The sequence below is a fragment of the Lucilia sericata genome, unplaced genomic scaffold (genome assembly GCF_015586225.1).
Source record: "Lucilia sericata isolate MDLA Ls3-8-SP2 unplaced genomic scaffold, ASM1558622v1 Contig000230F_arrow, whole genome shotgun sequence".
Taxonomy (NCBI): Eukaryota; Metazoa; Arthropoda; class Insecta; order Diptera; family Calliphoridae; genus Lucilia; species Lucilia sericata.
In genome coordinates, this window is record NW_023994257.1 from 247,495 (window position 1) to 265,350 (window position 17,856).

At 30.8% G+C, this 17,856-nt stretch overlaps 1 protein-coding gene across 1 annotated transcript; it reads right to left on the bottom strand.

Moving 5' to 3' along the window:
- Nucleotides 1-8,956: 8,956 nt before the first annotated feature.
- On the bottom strand, nucleotides 8,957-11,166 carry LOC119602423 (protein NYNRIN-like). The gene is made up of 3 exons (XM_037953934.1): nucleotides 10,569-11,166; nucleotides 10,353-10,459; nucleotides 8,957-8,992 (listed from the first exon to the last, which is right to left on the bottom strand). The coding sequence occupies exons 1-3, from the start codon at nucleotides 11,164-11,166 to the stop codon at nucleotides 8,957-8,959; spliced, it is 741 nt and encodes a 246-aa protein (XP_037809862.1).
- Between the last annotated feature and the right edge of the window lie 6,690 nt (nucleotides 11,167-17,856).

The window sequence follows — 17,856 nt, forward strand, 5'->3', positions numbered from 1 at the left end:
TACAAAAATTGGTTTATCTTGGAAACTTTTACAGTTAGAATATTAAAAATTAGCACGAGTAACTTTAACATCCATGTAAACATTTTGGGAAATAAATTGGCGGACTACCCATGAGGGGAGCAGCACCTCCCATATTAATCTATATACAGTGGTGGAAAAAATAATAAAAACGACTTTATTTTGTGGTGAAAACTAAATTTTCTCAAAAAGTATCCGTTAGAATTTGATGATTTGTATCTTAAATAAGAGGTATTTAGGTCTACTTTCCTATGATAAATGGATTTTGTAAGTTATTTTGCTCCATCGTATTTTATTGGTATTTAAAAAATTTGGCATAGGAAAAAATAATAGAAACGATTCACTGGGGACATAAGCTGAGATTTCTTAAACTGCTTTTTGTATTTATTTTTAAAAATTTGAATTGTAAATGATATTCTCAATATCAAAATATACTGTTTCCTCGGTTCTTTATGATAAGGTGTGTTTTTTTCAACGCTTGGTTGACCATATGAGCTCTGACGGCTGAATTGGAGCCACGACTTTCAAATTTTCTTTAATAAAAAATTAAAACAGTGAAAGAAATTGCTTAACATTGCTAAATTACTTAAAAAATTAGTTCTTGAAAAGATTTCGAGCCGAAGAAGTTTTGAATCCGCTTATAGATAACGATAATCCACCGATTTTTGGCCCCGATTTTGAGCAATATTTCACATTTTTAAGTTTAATTTAAAACTAAAATTTCAAGAAATGTAAAAATTTCGAAAATTAATTTGAAATTTAGGTATAGTACTGTTTGGGAATTAATACTAGTATAGACTAGGGTGATCGATTATTCGACATTTTCCAAAAACCGGTTTTCGAATAGTTCGAATAGTTGACATTTAAAAAAAACCGGTTGATATTTTTCAAATTCAGAAAAAACCGGTTAACCGGTATAGTATAGACTAGGGTGATCGATTATTCGACATTTTCCAAAAACCGGTTTTCGAATAGTTCGAATAGTTGACATTTAAAAAAAACCGGTTGATATTTTTCAAATTCAGAAAAAACCGGTTAACCGGTTTTTCATTATAAATAAAAAAAATATTTTAATTTGAAAAACTTAATGTTTATGTTTAAATTTGATTAATAAAACATGGCCAGAAATGATTTTTAACAGTTTAAAAGATTATAACTATAGATCTAGTCGTCTGATTTACATTATTTCATTAATATAAAAAAATTAGGAAAAAAGTGGGACACTTCTGTTAAACATAAGGTACTATGTAATCCTAGCTTATTTCAAAAGCCCTGTTTAGGACAACACTTCCATAAAATTTCAGCCGTAAATTAATTATTGTAAATTGAATATAATCTTAAGATTGATAAAATTTTATCAAACAGTTATCAATTTTACAAATAAATTTTTTTAATTAATTAGGAAAATCAAAAAAGTTTAACCAAAGGAGCTTTAGAAAAATATACGCTAGTTCCACGACTCAAATAATTTTAAAATTTAGCTGTATTATTATTTACTTAAAAATTTCATTTAAATAATCTTTGAATACAAAGCAAATAAAAGTATTCGAAATCGGTTTTTAAAAAGTGAAAAAACCGGGTTATTCGATATTCGAAAAATCAACATTAAGAAAAAACCGACACTGGTAAAGCAGAAAAAACCGGTTTTAAAACCGGTTGAAAAGTCGTGTCGATCACCCTAGTATAGACCCAATACGATCTATTGCAAAAAATAAAACATAATGTTTTTAAACGAGGGAAATAAAATATGTTTTTTATTTTATTACCTTTTCTAAAATCTAATACGTTTATTTTATGAAAAAAATTACAAAGAATATTCTTTCTGATGTTTTAATATGATGAGGTGCATTTTATCTGAACTTACGTTACATTAGACTACAATTCAAACTGAATTTTAAATTTTTTTGGGTTTTGTGAACTTTTTGTGTTAAATTTTATTTATTTTAGCATTATTTCACAAGTCCATCAATATACTTTGATATTTAAGCTCCTTTTTAACCACCAAGAACAGGTCGAATTGCAAATTAGCGAAATATTGCTCGAAATTTGGTCCAAAAATCGATGGATTGTCCTTATCTATAAGTGGGTTCAATACCTTTGATTCTCGAAATCTTCTCAAAAACTAATTTTTTAGATAATTTAAACATTAGAAGACATTTCTTTCAATATCTGAAATTTTTATTTAAGAAAACTTGAAAGTCGGGCCTCTGATTCAGCTTTCAGGATCAATATGGTCAATCAAGCTTCGAAAAAACAAATGTTAACATAAAAATTAAAGTAAAAAGTATACTTTTATATTAAGAATTTCATTTATAATTAAAATTTTTAAAAATAAGTGCAAAAAGTTGTTTAAGAAATCTCAGCTTATGTCCCCAGTGCAATACTGTGAATCGTTTCTATTATTTTTTCCAATGCCAAATTTTTTAAATACCAATAAAATACGATGGAGCATAAAAACTTACAAACTCCATTAATCATAGGAAAGTAGACCCAAATACCTTTTATTTAATATACAAATCATCAAATTGTAACAGGTACTTTTTAAAAAAATTTAGTTTTCGCCCCAAAATAAAGAAATTTTCACAGTTTCTTCCTGTATGTCTGGAAGGAACTATAGGCTATTTTTTATGTTGAAATTTCAAGTGGGCGACGTTCCACGTCCATATTAAAAATATTAAATTAGTATATCTGAGATAATATAACAGATAGAGTCTTCAAATTTTGTCGGAGCAACTTTAGTATCAATATAATTTTTTAAGACAAAAAGTGGGCGGAATAGCATTAGGGGGCGTGGCACCTCCCATATAAATTAAATACAAAAATTAGTTTATCTTGAAAACTATTACAATTAGAATATTAACAAGTTAGAGTGCTATATTCGGCTATGCCGAATCTGAAATACCCTCCACCAGCAAGCTACTTTTTATTGAAACCCATTTAACTATCTAATTTTTAGATAACTTGGCAAAATTTTTGTTTCCTTATTGAGGGTACTAACATTTACGCATATGTCAAACTAATTTTAATTATATTTTAATATAATGATTAACTGTACACAGAACATACTCATTTTGAATTTTATCCGGATATAATCATTTAATTACGAATTAAGTGGTATTAAGTGATTTTCAGAAGTATACCTTATATGGGAACTTAGTCAACCTATGGACCGATCCGGAAGATAAAATCCGTAGAATGATTTATATATACAAAATACACATTTATGTCGAATTTTATCCTGATAACTTTGATTGTTAATGTTCATTTGAGTAATTTTCGGAAATGGTCCTTATATGGGAGTTGTGACCAATTATCAACCGATAAGGAAAAAATTTCGTATAATGATTTATATGCCAAAAAAAAAAAATTCAAGTCGATAGATTTATTAATTAATGAAATATGTGCGTTTAGGTGATTTTCGGAAGTAAACTTTATATGTATAGGAGCTACGACCTTACAAAAAACATATTTGTGTCGAATTTTATCAAGATAGCTTTATATGACAATGAAATATGAGCTTTTAAATGATTTTCGGAAGTGGGCCTTATATGGGAGCTATGACCAATAATGGACCGATCCGTAAAAAATTTCGTAGAATGATTTGTATGTACACAAAACATGTTTAACTCGAATTTTATCACAATAGCTTTATTCATCAATGAAATATGTGCGTTTAGGTGATTTTCCGAAGTGGACCTTGTATGGGAGCTATGGCCAATTGTGGACCGACTGAGATCTGCGTTGAAAGTATGATTTCTGTTCATATTATATTTGCATGTGCAAAATTTTGTGTTGATACCGATATATTTGAGGGAGTTATTAGCGATAAACTAATTTCCGGGAATATATACCTTTGTATGGGGGCTATGAGAAATATTGGATCGATTGTAAAGATTTTCAACATAATTGATCACTGCCATGAAAAAAAAATGTGTGACAAAATTCATCGAAATATCTTTGGTAGTTTATGAGAAAACTTCAAAAGAATGATGAAAAAAACGTAATTTTTTTCGAGGTAGTCTGAAATTTTTACTCATAGCTTTTTACGTTGTGAACCGATTTTGCTGATTTTCAATACCAAACTGCATAGGATAACTATAAATAGTTTGGGTGAATTTAGTTGATTTCCTTTGCTTAGTTTTAACGTGAGCTAGAATCTTCAAATTCTACATGAAGATCTTTGACATTCATGTGAACATTTAGAGAATAACGGGCGGACTTTCAATGGGGTCTTGGCACCCCCTATATGAATTAAATACAAAATTTCGTATATCTGGGAAAATATTAGATTTTTTTTAAATTTATCAATGATTACATTAAAATCTTAATTAACGTTCGGAAAAATTGTATCTCTGGAAAACATTACAGTTAGAATCTTCAAAATTATTAAGATTTTTTATTTATATTGCTAAGCACACTGGGTATAGCTAGTCATATATATAAATGTACAAGTTAGTACGACTAAACCATTCGAGTTACTTCAGATCTATTTATAAAATATCATTATAGTTTATAAACTATTTAAAAATCACAAATAAAGAAAAAATGGTTCAATCCAAATTATATTCATTATACCACATTGTTGCATTAAGCTTACATATAAAATACTAATTAATTTTAATCGATTCGATTCCGTTTTGTTAAGCAGTCAACTTATCTTATGAAATTCTGTAAAATTTAAAAATTTCCAAATTTGAATAGTGTAATTAATAATTAAATTTGATTATTTGATCATATTTTTTATATATAATCAAACTAAATTGTATTGCATCAATTGTTAAAAAAAAAGAAAAAAATCGATTTAAATCGTTATACCTAAGAATAATATTAAATGAATTAAGTAAGCTATAACTTGGATAAATAAACGTTTATTTCCCAATTCAATATTCTACACATTTATAACCAAAAAAAAGGAAGAAAATAGAATATTCATATACAAAAACAAGTAAGAAATTATAGTCGGGCGTGGCCGACCATGTGATACCCTACACCAATTGCGAATATTAAATGTGATTAATTTCAATAATGAAGCATTTCTGTTAATCTTATATAGGTTCCAAATAATGTCTGTTCATGTTCGGTTGTATGCGATTTCAATCATTTTCAACAGCCATCGTCAGTGGATCCAGAGAATAGTATGTGACCCATTTTAACAAATTATATTCAAAATTGCGATCTGTTGCGTGCACACAAGGTTTACACGGTCACAAAGACGGACATAGCTTAATAAGGACAAATATTTTTGAGTGTTACAAACATCACCACATTGTGCCGACTTTTGGATAGATAGTAGTATATTAGACGTAGTTAAAAGATAAACGACCGAAATCGTAAGGTCCGGATCTATGGAGGCTAAGGCAGAAATTGAGACAATCCTTATAAAATGTATTATTGGGAATTTTCTATACATTCTATAAATGTGTGCTTGTTTGTATGTTTGAACGTTATAGACTACTAAACGGCTAAACCGATTTTCTTCAAATTTTCACAACATATTCGTATGTCTGGCAATAGGCTACTTTTTATTTCCGATCATGGCGAAAAATGACAGTGTTATTTATAATTACATATCAAACTTAGTTGTGCCAATTTTTGGTAAGATAGTAGTATATTTATCGTAGTTATGAGCTAAGAGGCCCTAATAGGTAGATCCGGTTGTATGGGGTCTAGGGCAAAAATTGGTCCGATCCTTATAAAATTTAATGTCGACATTTTATATAAAATCTATTTGTGGTAAATTTCATATTGATACTAGTGTTTATAAGTGAATTGTGGACATTCAAGTCATTTCCTGAAGGGGACTTTGTATGGGGGATAGGGTCAAATAATGCCCGATCATTATAAAAATCGACAGTGTTATTTATAATTATATCCAACTTAGTTGTGCCGATTTTTGGAGAGATAGTAGTATATTTGACAAAGTTATGAGCTAAAAGGCCCAAATCGGAAGGTCCGCTTATATGGGGGCTAGAGTAAAACTTGGTCCGATCCCTATAAAATTTATTGTTGGGAATTATGTTTATATAGAACTCATTTGTACCAAATTTCATCGTGATACTACTGTTTATAAGTGAATTGTGGACATTCAAGTCATTTTCTGAGGGGGACTTTGTATGGGGGCTAGGGTCAAATAATGCCCGATCTTTACGAAAATCACTAGAATTATTAAGACATATATAAAACTAAACTTTTATAATTTTTATAGAGATAGCAGATCATTTAACATAATTATGAGGTCAAAAGCCCTATTCGGGGGGTCCGGTTGTATGGGGGCTAGGTGAAATAATGGACCGATTTCAACCATTTTCAAGAGAAGTGCATGTTTCAAATTTCATCAAATTATCTCAAAAATTGCGACCTGTAGAGTGCGCACAAAGTTTACATGGACAGACAGACAGACGGACGGACAGACGGACATAGCTTAATCGACTCAGGAAGTGAGTCGATTGGTATACTTTAAGGTGGGTGTAGGACCAATATTTTTGGGTGTTACAAACATCAGCACAAACGCATTATACCCTTCCCACTATAGTGGTGTAGGGTATAAAAATATATAATGCAACTAAATGTTGATGTTAAATTTTGATAATTAATTATAATCTATATAATCTATCTGTCTATATAAATAAAAATCAATTGTCGTTCGTTGGTAATTGCATCAGTTGAGAACGGCTAGACCGATTTGGACAATTTTTTTACTGAAATGTTCGTCATAGTCCAACTTAGGTTTTTACGGAAAGAAAAATTGACAACGCCCACTTTTACGCACACTTTTTTCGATTTATCTAAAATCGGAAAACGGCTGCACCGATTTGGCTAAATTTTTTATTTAAATGGTCGTAGTAATCTAATTTAAGTTTTTACTGAAAGAAAAATTTACCACGCCCACTTTTTTCGATTTATCTAAAATCGGAACACGGCTGCACCGATTTGGCTAAATTTTTTAAAACATTTTCGTAGTAATCAAATTTAAAGTTTTACTGAAAGAATAATTGACCACGCCCACTTTTACGCTCACTTTTTTCGATTTATCTAAAATCACAAATCGAACATAAACATTTTTTCTAATTTGGACAGGACAACGTCTGTCGGGTCAGCTAGTTTTACTTAATTTCTATAGATTCTTTTCATAATAATAAAAAAGAATATGTAAGTAAATCCATATAATAAAACAAGTAAGAAATTATAGTCGGGCGTGGCCGACCATATGATACCCTACACCAATTGCGAATATTAAATGTGATTAATTTCAATAATAAAGCATTTCTGTTAATCTTATATAGGTTCCAAATAATGTCTGTTCATGTTCGATTGTATGCTGACTAGGAGAAATAAAAGACCGATTTCAATCATTTTCAACAGCCATCGTCAGTGAATCCAGAAAATAGTATGTGACCCATTTTAACAAATTATATTCAAAATTGCGATCTGTTGCGTGCACACAAGGTTTATACGGCCACAAAGACGGACATAGCTTAATAAGGATAAATATTTTTGAGTGTTACAAACATCACCACATTGTGCCGACTTTTGGATAGATAGTAGTATATTAGACGTAGTTAAAAGATAAACGGCCGAAATCGGAAGATCCGGATGTATGGGGGCTAAGGCAGAAATTGAGCCGATCCTTATAAAATGTGTTATTGGGAATTATCTACATACATATATAAAAATTAATGTGTGTTTGTTTGTATGTTTATATGTTTGTTTGTTTGTGGGTTTATATGTTTGAACGTTATAGACTACTAAACGGCTAAACCGATTTTCTTCAAATTTTCACAGCACATTCCTGTATGTCTGTCTTATTTCCGATCATGGCGAAAAATGACAGTGTTATTTATAATTATATTAAACTTAGTTGTTCCAATTTTTGGGAAGATAGTAGTATATTTATAGTAGTTATGAGCTAAAAGGCCCAAATCGGTAGGTCCGGTTGTATGGGGGCTAGGGCAAAAATCTATTTGTGGCAAATTTCATCATGATACTAGTGTTTATAAGTGAATTATGGACATTCAAGTCATTTTCTGAAGGGAATTTTGTATGGGGGATAGGGTCCGATCATTATAAAAATCGACGGTGTTATTTATAATTATATCAAACTTAGTTGTGCCGATTTTTGGAGAGATAGTAGTATATTTGACAAAGTTATGAGCTAAAAGGCCCAAATCGGAAGGTCCGGTTATATGGGGGCTAGGGTAAAACTTGGTCCGATCCCTATAAAATTTATTGTTGGGAATTATGTTTATATAGAACTCATTTGTGCCAAATTTCATCGTGATACTAGTGTTTATAAGTGAATTGTGAACATTCAAGTCATTTTCTGAGGGGGACTTTGTATGGGGGCTAGAGTCAAATAATGCCCGATCTTTACGAAAATCACTATAATTATTAAGACATATATAAAACTAAATTTTTCCCATTTTTGTAGAGATAGTGAATCATTTAACATAATTATCAGGTCAAAAGCCCTATTCGGGGGGTCCGGTTGTATGGGGGCTAGGTGAAATAATGGACCGATTTCAACCATTTTCAATAGCGTTCGTCCTTCGACCAAGAGAAGTGCATGTTCCAAATTTCATCAAATTATCTCAAAAATTGCGACCTGTAGAGTGCGCACAAGGCTTACATGAACACACAGACAGACAGACAGACAGACAGACAGACATACGGACGGACGGACAGACGGACATAGCTTAATCGACTCAGGAAGTGATTCTGAGCCGATTGGTATACTTTAAGGTGGGTGTAAGACCAATATTTTTGGGTGTTACAAACATCAGAATAAACGCATAATACCCTCCCCACTATAGTGGTGAATTTATACGGTATAAGATTTGATGTTTGATTATAATTCTTGTCAATAAAATTATGTCTGTTTTTGAGTTAGATACCTGAAATCTATTTTATGTTATTAATTTAAATAATGATGTTTATTTAATTAACGCAAGTCCCGGAAGGTGTCATACTTATAACACTGTAGGAACAATTTTTAAATTAATTTATTTTTTTATATTTTAATAAAAAATTGGAAAAGTTTAGTTTTATATATGTCTTAGTAATTCTAGTGATTTTCGTAAAGATCGGGCATTATTTGACCCTAGCCCCCATACAAAGACCCCCTCAGAAAATGACTTGAATGTCCACAATTCACTTATAAAAAGTAGTATCACGATGAAATTTGGCACAAATGAGTTTTATATAAACATAATTCCCAACAATAAATTTTATAGGGATCGGACCAAGTTTTACTCTAGCCCCCATATAAGCGGGCCTTCCGATTTGGGCCTTTTAGCTCATAACTTTGTCAAATATACTACTATCTCACAACTATGTTGGATATAATTATAAATAACACTGTCGATTTTTATAATGATCGGGCATTATTTGACCCTATCCCCCATACAAAGTCCCCTTCAGGAAATGACTTGAATGTCCACAATTCACTTATAAACACTAGTATCAATATGAAATTTACCACAAATAGATTTTATATAAACATTTTATATAAAATGTCGACATTAAATTTTATAAGCATCGGACCAATTTTTGCCCTAGCCCCCATACAACCGAACCTGCCGATTAGGGCCTCTTAGCTCCTAACTGCGATAAATATACTACTATCTTCCCAAAATTTGGCACAACTAAGTTTGATATGTAATTATAAATAACACTGTCATTTTTCGCCATGATCGGAAATAAAAAGTAGCCTATTGCCAGACATACGAATATGCTGTGAAAATTTAAAGAAAATCGGTTTAGCCGTTTAGTAGTCTATAACGTTCAAACATGCAAACATATAAACACACAAACATATAAACATACAAACAAATACACATTCATTTTATATATGTATATAGATAATTCCTAATAATACATTTTATAAGGATCGGCTCAATTTCTGCCTTAGCCTCCATACATCCGGACCTTCCGATTTCGGTCGTTTATCTTTTAACTACGTCTAATATACTACTGTCTATCCAAAAGTCGGCACAATGTGGTGTTGTTTGTAAAACTCAAAAATATTTGTCCTTATTAAGCTATGTCCGTCTTTGTGACCGTGTAAACCGTGTGCACGCAACAGATCGCAATTTTGAATATAATTTGTTAAAATGTGTCACATACTATTCTCTGGATCCACTGACGATGGCTGTTGAAAATGATTGAAATCGGTCTTCTATTTTTCCTAGTCAGCATACAACCGAACATGCACAGACATTATTTGGAACCTATATAAGATTAACAGAAATGCTTCATTATTGAAATTAATCACATTTAATATTCGCAATTGGTGTAGGGTATCATATGGTCGGCCACGCCCGACTATAATTTCTTACTTGTTTCTTTTGTTGCTGTTTGGTGTTATGTAGTTCTTCATTTAACTTTAATTCATCGATAAAAGCAGGTTTCAAAGATCGATTGCAACCGACAATATAAATTGTCCCTTGTGAATTTTAAAACATTTATCATTTCTACTTATGACTTTATATATGGACCTTCAAAATGATATTGCAATCCAATTTTTTTATTGACTTTTACAAAAACGTACGAACAATTCATTAATGAAGGAGGAATGTAACTACGACTGTTTCCATGATGAGAAATAACAGTTCGAATAGAGGAAAAATGTTCCCGTAGTTTCTGAAGTAAGAACTCATTTGTATTTTCTAAATTTTGAGATGGTACTATCAGTTCGCCTGGAATTCTCAGAGTTTGTCCATAAACCATTTTAGCAGAACAACATTTAAGATCTTCTTTTACTTGATTACGCAAAGCTAGTAATATAATAGGAAGTTCATCAGACCAATGTAAAGAATCATTTGAAGATGTAAGGGATGTTTTAAGTTGACGAAGGAATCTTTCTATGATTCCGTTAGCTTGTGGATGATAGGCAGAGGTGTGAATTTTTTCGATACCAAGTATGTCTACTAAATTCGAAAACAAACTAGATGTAAATTGTGAACCACGATCTACAGTAATATTTAATGGAATGCCAAAACGAGAAATATAATTTTGAATAAAAGTTTTAACAATTTCCTCAGACGTAATGTTTTGTAATGGATAAGCTTCTGGCCATCTCGTAGTTCTGTCTATGCATGTTAAAATATATTTATAACCTCTTGAAACTGGTAATGGTCCTACAATATCCATATGGTTATGTTCAAATCTACATTTGGGAATTGGAATTTCAACATTAGGTGATTTAGTATATCTATTTATCTGTTATAATAATTTATCATACCTAAAAACTTTTGGAGTTTTTTGATAGAATTTGGTTTTTCAAAAGAATTTATTGCCTCTATACGATCTTTTGATGGCTGTATTCCTTCTTTAGATATTTCATAACTCAAGAAATCTAATGATTCCTGACCGAAAATACATTTTGAGGGTTTAATATTAAGACCAAAGTTATCTACACAGAGAAAACAGATTCATTGTCACAACCGAATTTGTTTCCAATCGAATTTGGTCGGTTACACTAACTATATCATATATCGATTGCAAATACCGAATATTTCTTTTGCTAACACTATATATTTAGAACATAAATAGAAGTTGTAACCGAATTTTCGATTAAAGTAACTAAATATTTAGTATAAATATGGTACATGTAACTACGAAAAAAATCAATTCGGTTATAAAGACCGAAACTATTATTATTAGGAACCAATAAAAATGTTTCAATTATTTTTATATATTTTTATTAATATATAACAAATATTATTATTAAATACATTATTAAATTCATTCATAATCATTTTACAATCAGCCATAGTAATGTATTTCTTGTCCACTGATGAGCAAAATATATTGACTTTTCGAGTGTATCAATTTGCATTATTTACTCCAAAAGTTCTAAAACTTGACCTATATAAGAAGCTTAATTGATGCTTGACGATTCTGCGACTGAGAAGGGAAATTCAGCTGTTTAAATAATTTAAGAAACTTCAATTTCACATAATTGTCTGAAAATAAACAAACGATGATTATATGTACAATATTTTGTAAATGGACACGGTTTTCTTAACGTACAATTATCCAGGAAAAGTTGGAGAGAATCCATCTAAAACTTGACCTACATAAAAAATTTGTTTGACAAATCCTGCCTCAAGGCAGTGAAATTCAATTGTTGAAAGCTGCAACTTTTTATAATTCTCTCACATAATCTAAAATTAAACGAACGATTATTATACAATATTTTGTAAATGGAGACGATTTTCTTAACTTACAATCATCAGTAAAGGCCGGCGAGAATCCATGTTTATTTTTATTTGAAAATGCGTATAAAATTTAAATAAATAAAAATGTGTAAATTTTATTTTCTTTTTATTTTAGAACAACGTATTTTTTAAAATGTCAAGAAAAATTTACGTATGTATTGTGTAGTTGATTGAAAACATAGATAATATTCTATGATTGGAAATACCGAATAAAGCTTTATTATAATCAAGATAACCGACATTTATAACATTTCGGTTTAAAATACCGAATTAATTTTTATTATATTAGAGATAATCGTATTTTCGTAGCTGTTTATACAAATATAGGATATCAGTAACAAAAAATATATTTCTTCATTAAATAACCGATTTTTTGATTACAAGTACTAATATTTTCGATTAAAGCGAATAATTATACATTTAAGTTTGGTTGTGCTTGACAAGATAATGAAATAAGTTTTTAAAAAGCTCATATTGATTATGTTAACAAAATTAATAATTGTATGATCCTTATTTCGATTACAGTTATGTTTTTTCAGTTCTTATTATAAAAAAATTGTTGAATTTGCAGATTTTTCATAATTATAATTAATATTCTTCTACAGTAACTAATTATTTGTTATTAAAACCGATTTCCGATCGATCTTTTTTCTGTGTGTAGTTGTTCAAAAACTAATTTGAGGTGATTTAAATGTTCTTTTTGATTTTTGCTTGCAATTAAAATATCATCTATGTAAATAAATACGAAATCGAAACTAAAAATACTTCATTCATGAATCTTTTAAATGTTTGAGCACTATTCCTTAATCCAAATGGCATTCTTACGAATTCCAACATACCAAATGGTGTTGTAATCGTTTATGAATATCTTCCGGAGCGACAGGAATTTGATGGTATAATAGCATACCATCAAATTCCTAATGCTATGTTTCCACTGAGGCGTTTTGAGCAAATCTAGTTGATTTGGGCAAAACTAGTTGAAATCATGTAGATTTCCCATTAATTTTTGACACATCCAAATCTAGTTAATCTACTAGATTTGATTTAAAAAGTATTTTTTTCGAACAAGATTTGCTTATGCAACACTGCGATGTGTGTAGGATAAGAAAATACTTCTTTGGGCTATCCATTCAAATTGAATGTTTTCTTCGAAAAAGTGACAATTAATTTCGAAGTGAAAATAATAACAAATTATAATTTTAAAATAGTGGCATTTTATAAATAAATTTATTCGTTTACAACTGTAATTTTTTATTTTTAATAAGTAATTTCAAATAAAACAAGTAAGAAATTATAGTCGGGCGTGGCCGACCATATGATACCCTACACCAATTGCGAATATTAAATGTGATTAATTTCAATAATAAAGCATTTCTGTTAATCTTATATAGGTTCCAAATAATGTCTGTTCATGTTCGATTGTATGCTGACTAGGAGAAATAAAAGACCAATTTCAATCATTTTCAACAGCCATCGTCAGTGGATCCAGAAAATAGTATGTGACCCATTTTAACAAATTATATTCAAAATTGCGATCTGTTGCGTGCACACAAGGTTTATACGGTCACAAAGACGGACATAGCTTAATAAGGACAAATATTTTTGAGCGTTACAAACATCACCACATTGTGCCGACTTTTGGATAGATAGTAGTATATTAGACGTAGTTAAAAGATAAACGGCCGAAATCGGAAGGTCCGGATGTATGGGGGCTAAGGCAGAAATTGAGCCGATCCTTATAAAATGTGTTATTGGGAATTATCTATATACATATATAAAAATGAATGTGTGTTTGTTTGTATGTTTATATGTTTGTTTGTTTGTGGGTTTAGCGACAGGAATTTGATGGTATAATAGCATACCATCAAATTCCTAATGCTATGTTTCCACTGAGGCGTTTTGAGCAAATCTAGTTGATTTGGGCAAAACTAGTTGAAATCATGTAGATTTCCCATTAATTTTTGACACATCCAAATCTAGTTAATCTACTAGATTTGATTTAAAAAGTATTTTTTTCGAACAAGATTTGCTTATGCAACACTGCGATGTGTGTAGGATAAGCAAATACTTCTTTGGGCTATCCATTCAAATTGAATGTTTTCTTCGAAAAAGTGACAATTAATTTCGAAGTGAAAATAATAACAAATTATAATTTTAAAATAGTGGCATTTTATAAATAAATTTATTCGTTTACAACTGTAATTTTTTATTTTTAATAAGTAATTTCAAATAAAACAAGTAAGAAATTATAGTCGGGCGTGGCCGACCATATGATACCCTACACCAATTGCGAATATTAAATGTGATTAATTTCAATAATAAAGCATTTCTGTTAATCTTATATAGGTTCCAAATAATGTCTGTTCATGTTCGATTGTATGCTGATTAGGAGAAATAAAAGACCAATTTCAATCATTTTCAACAGCCATCGTCAGTGGATCCAGAAAATAGTATGTGACCCATTTTAACAAATTATATTCAAAATTGCGATCTGTTGCGTGCACACAAGGTTTATACGGTCACAAAGACGGACATAGCTTAATAAGGACAAATATTTTTGAGCGTTACAAACATCACCACATTGTGCCGACTTTTGGATAGATAGTAGTATATTAGACGTAGTTAAAAGATAAACGGCCGAAATCGGAAGGTCCGGATGTATGGGGGCTAAGGCAGAAATTGAGCCGATCCTTATAAAATGTGTTATTGGGAATTATCTATATACATATATAAAAATGAATGTGTGTTTGTTTGTATGTTTATATGTTTGTTTGTTTGTGGGTTTATATGTTTGAACGTTATAGACTACTAAACGGCTAAACCGATTTTCTTCAAATTTTCACAGCACATTCCTGTATGTCTGGCAATAGGCTACTTTTTATTTCCGATCATGGCGAAAAATGACAGTGTTATTTATAATTATATTAAACTTAGTTGTTCCAATTTTTGGGAAGATAGTAGTATATTTATAGTAGTTATGAGCTAAAAGGCCCAAATCGGTAGGTCCGGTTGTATGGGGGCTAGTATCATCATGATACTAGTGTTTATAAGTGAATTGTGGACATTCAAGTCATTTTCTGAAGGGAATTTTGTATGGGGGATAGTGTTATTTATAATTATATATTGGAGAGATAGTAGTATATTTGACAAAGTTATGAGCTAAAAGGCCCAAATCGGAAGGTCCGGTTATATGGGGGCTAGGGTAAAACTTGGTCCGATCCCTATAAAATTTATTGTTGGGAATTATGTTTATATAAAACTCATTTGTGCTTTGTATGGGGGCTAGGGTCAAATAATGCCCGATCTTTACGAAAATCACTATAATTATTAAGACATATATAAAACTAAATTTTTCCCATTTTTGTAGATATAGTGGATCATTTAACATAATTATCAGGTCAAAAGCCCTATGTGCCGATTTTTGGAGAGATAGTAGTATATTTGACAAAGTTATGAGCTAAAAGGCCCAAATCGGAAGGTCCGGTTATATGGGGGCTAGGGTAAAACTTGGTCCGATCCCTATAAAATTTATTGTTGGGAATTATGTTTATATAAAACTCATTTGTGCTTTGTATGGGGGCTAGGGTCAAATAATGCCCGATCTTTACGAAAATCACTATAATTATTAAGACATATATAAAACTAAATTTTTCCCATTTTTGTAGATATAGTGGATCATTTAACATAATTATCAGGTCAAAAGCCCTATTAGGGGGGCTAGGTGAAATAATGGACCGATTTCAACCATTTTCAATAGCGTTCGTCCTTCGATCAAGAGAAGTGCATGTTCCAAATTTCATCAAATTATCTCAAAAATTGCGACCTGTAGAGTGCGCACAAGGTTTACATGGACACACAGACAGACGGACGGACGGACGGACAGACGTACATAGCTTAATCGACTCAGGAAGTGATTCTGAGCCGATTGGTATACTTTAAGGTGGGTGTAAGACCAATATTTTTGGGTGTTACAAAAATCAGAACAAACGCATAATACCCTCCCCACTATAGTGGTGTAGGGTATAATTAACTTTATTGTGGATATGAAAAAATAAAGTGACAGAATTTGTTCAAAAATTCGAATATCAAAAACGAGTAAGCTCAGTGAAAACACCTTGAAGAGGTTTACGCAAATCTAGCAGATTTCAAGCCAGTGGAAACATACCTTAAGTCTATTTTTGAGAATATAGTTTTTCCTTTCACATTTACATTGAAGTCCTGTATATTTGGTAAATGGTATCTGTCTGGAACTGTTATACAATTTAAACGTCGGTAATCTCCACACAGTCGCCAAACATTAGGATTTTTTTTAGGTACCAAGTGTAAAGGAGATGCTGCATGAGAGATTGAAGGTCGAAAAACTCCGATTTTAACCAAATTTTCAAATTCCTTTTTTGCAACTTTCAGTTTTAAAATGTCAAGTCGTCTAGGTCTTGAAAATGGTAAATTATCTTTAGTTATTATTTTATGTACTGTCGCATGTACCGCACTTTTTGTATAGTCAGGTTCCGAAGTAATTCTAGGAAAATCATTTAAGAGTTTTGTGTATTTGTCTTCAGGAACTAGTACTTTCAATGAAAAAATATCACTAAATCCTGATGAGCCTGAGACTTTCAATTTTATTATAGAATCGTGTATTGTTTTGTTCTTCATATCAACTAAAAACTCAAAATTTTTCAAAAAATTTGCTCCTATTATTGGTGTGTTAATATCTGCCAAAATAAATGGGTAGTAAAATTCTCTTCTCAAAACCGTGTTCTAGTTTTAGAGGTTTGTTCCCAAATGTTTCAATATTCGAACCATTTGCTGTTGACAAGATTAAGTACGACTTGCCTTTAAATTTTTCGAATTTTGTAATTGTAATTACTGATACACACGCACCAGTATAAATTAAAAAAATTATTTTATTATGTCGATCATAAATAAATAGGCGACGAGATGGTTTTGAAGATATCCTATCATCCGTCACCTCCATGATAGGATTATTTAATTTAAATTAGAATCATTCGACTTAAAGTTACATGGAGGAATACACTTGTGAGCATTTGAGCCAAATTTAAAATGATACCAACATTTTTCAAACTTTTGACGTGACCTACTTCTAGACTTCCATCGATTATTTGATAGCTCTTATCCCTTTATCTAGATGACCTGTTCTGAAACTTCTAAGCTCAATTTATCTAAATTTTGACAAATTTGGAATGTAATAGTCGAAAATTGTTGAATTATATCCTGATTTTTGGAGTTAATTTTAAATATTTGTCTCTTATTCAAAACATCCCAAATTTTATCCGCAAGTTTGATTATGTCGTCTAAATTTTCCAAATTTGAAGATGTTAAATGGACTTGTAATTCCTGTGGAAGTTTGCGTAACCATAGTTTATAAAGAAGATCATTTCCTATTAATGAAACTGATCCGGTAATATTAGACATATCTCTATAAAATTCTGAAGGTGTCCGGTCACCAATCTGTTTATCAGAAAATAACTGTTCAAGTCTCTTTTCTTCACTAAGGGAACATTTTTTTAATGTAGGTGGTTTTTGTAGAACGTCTAGTATTTTAATGATAACTTCTTGTGCAAGTGCTACGATAACATGTTGACTTTGAGGTATCATCTGT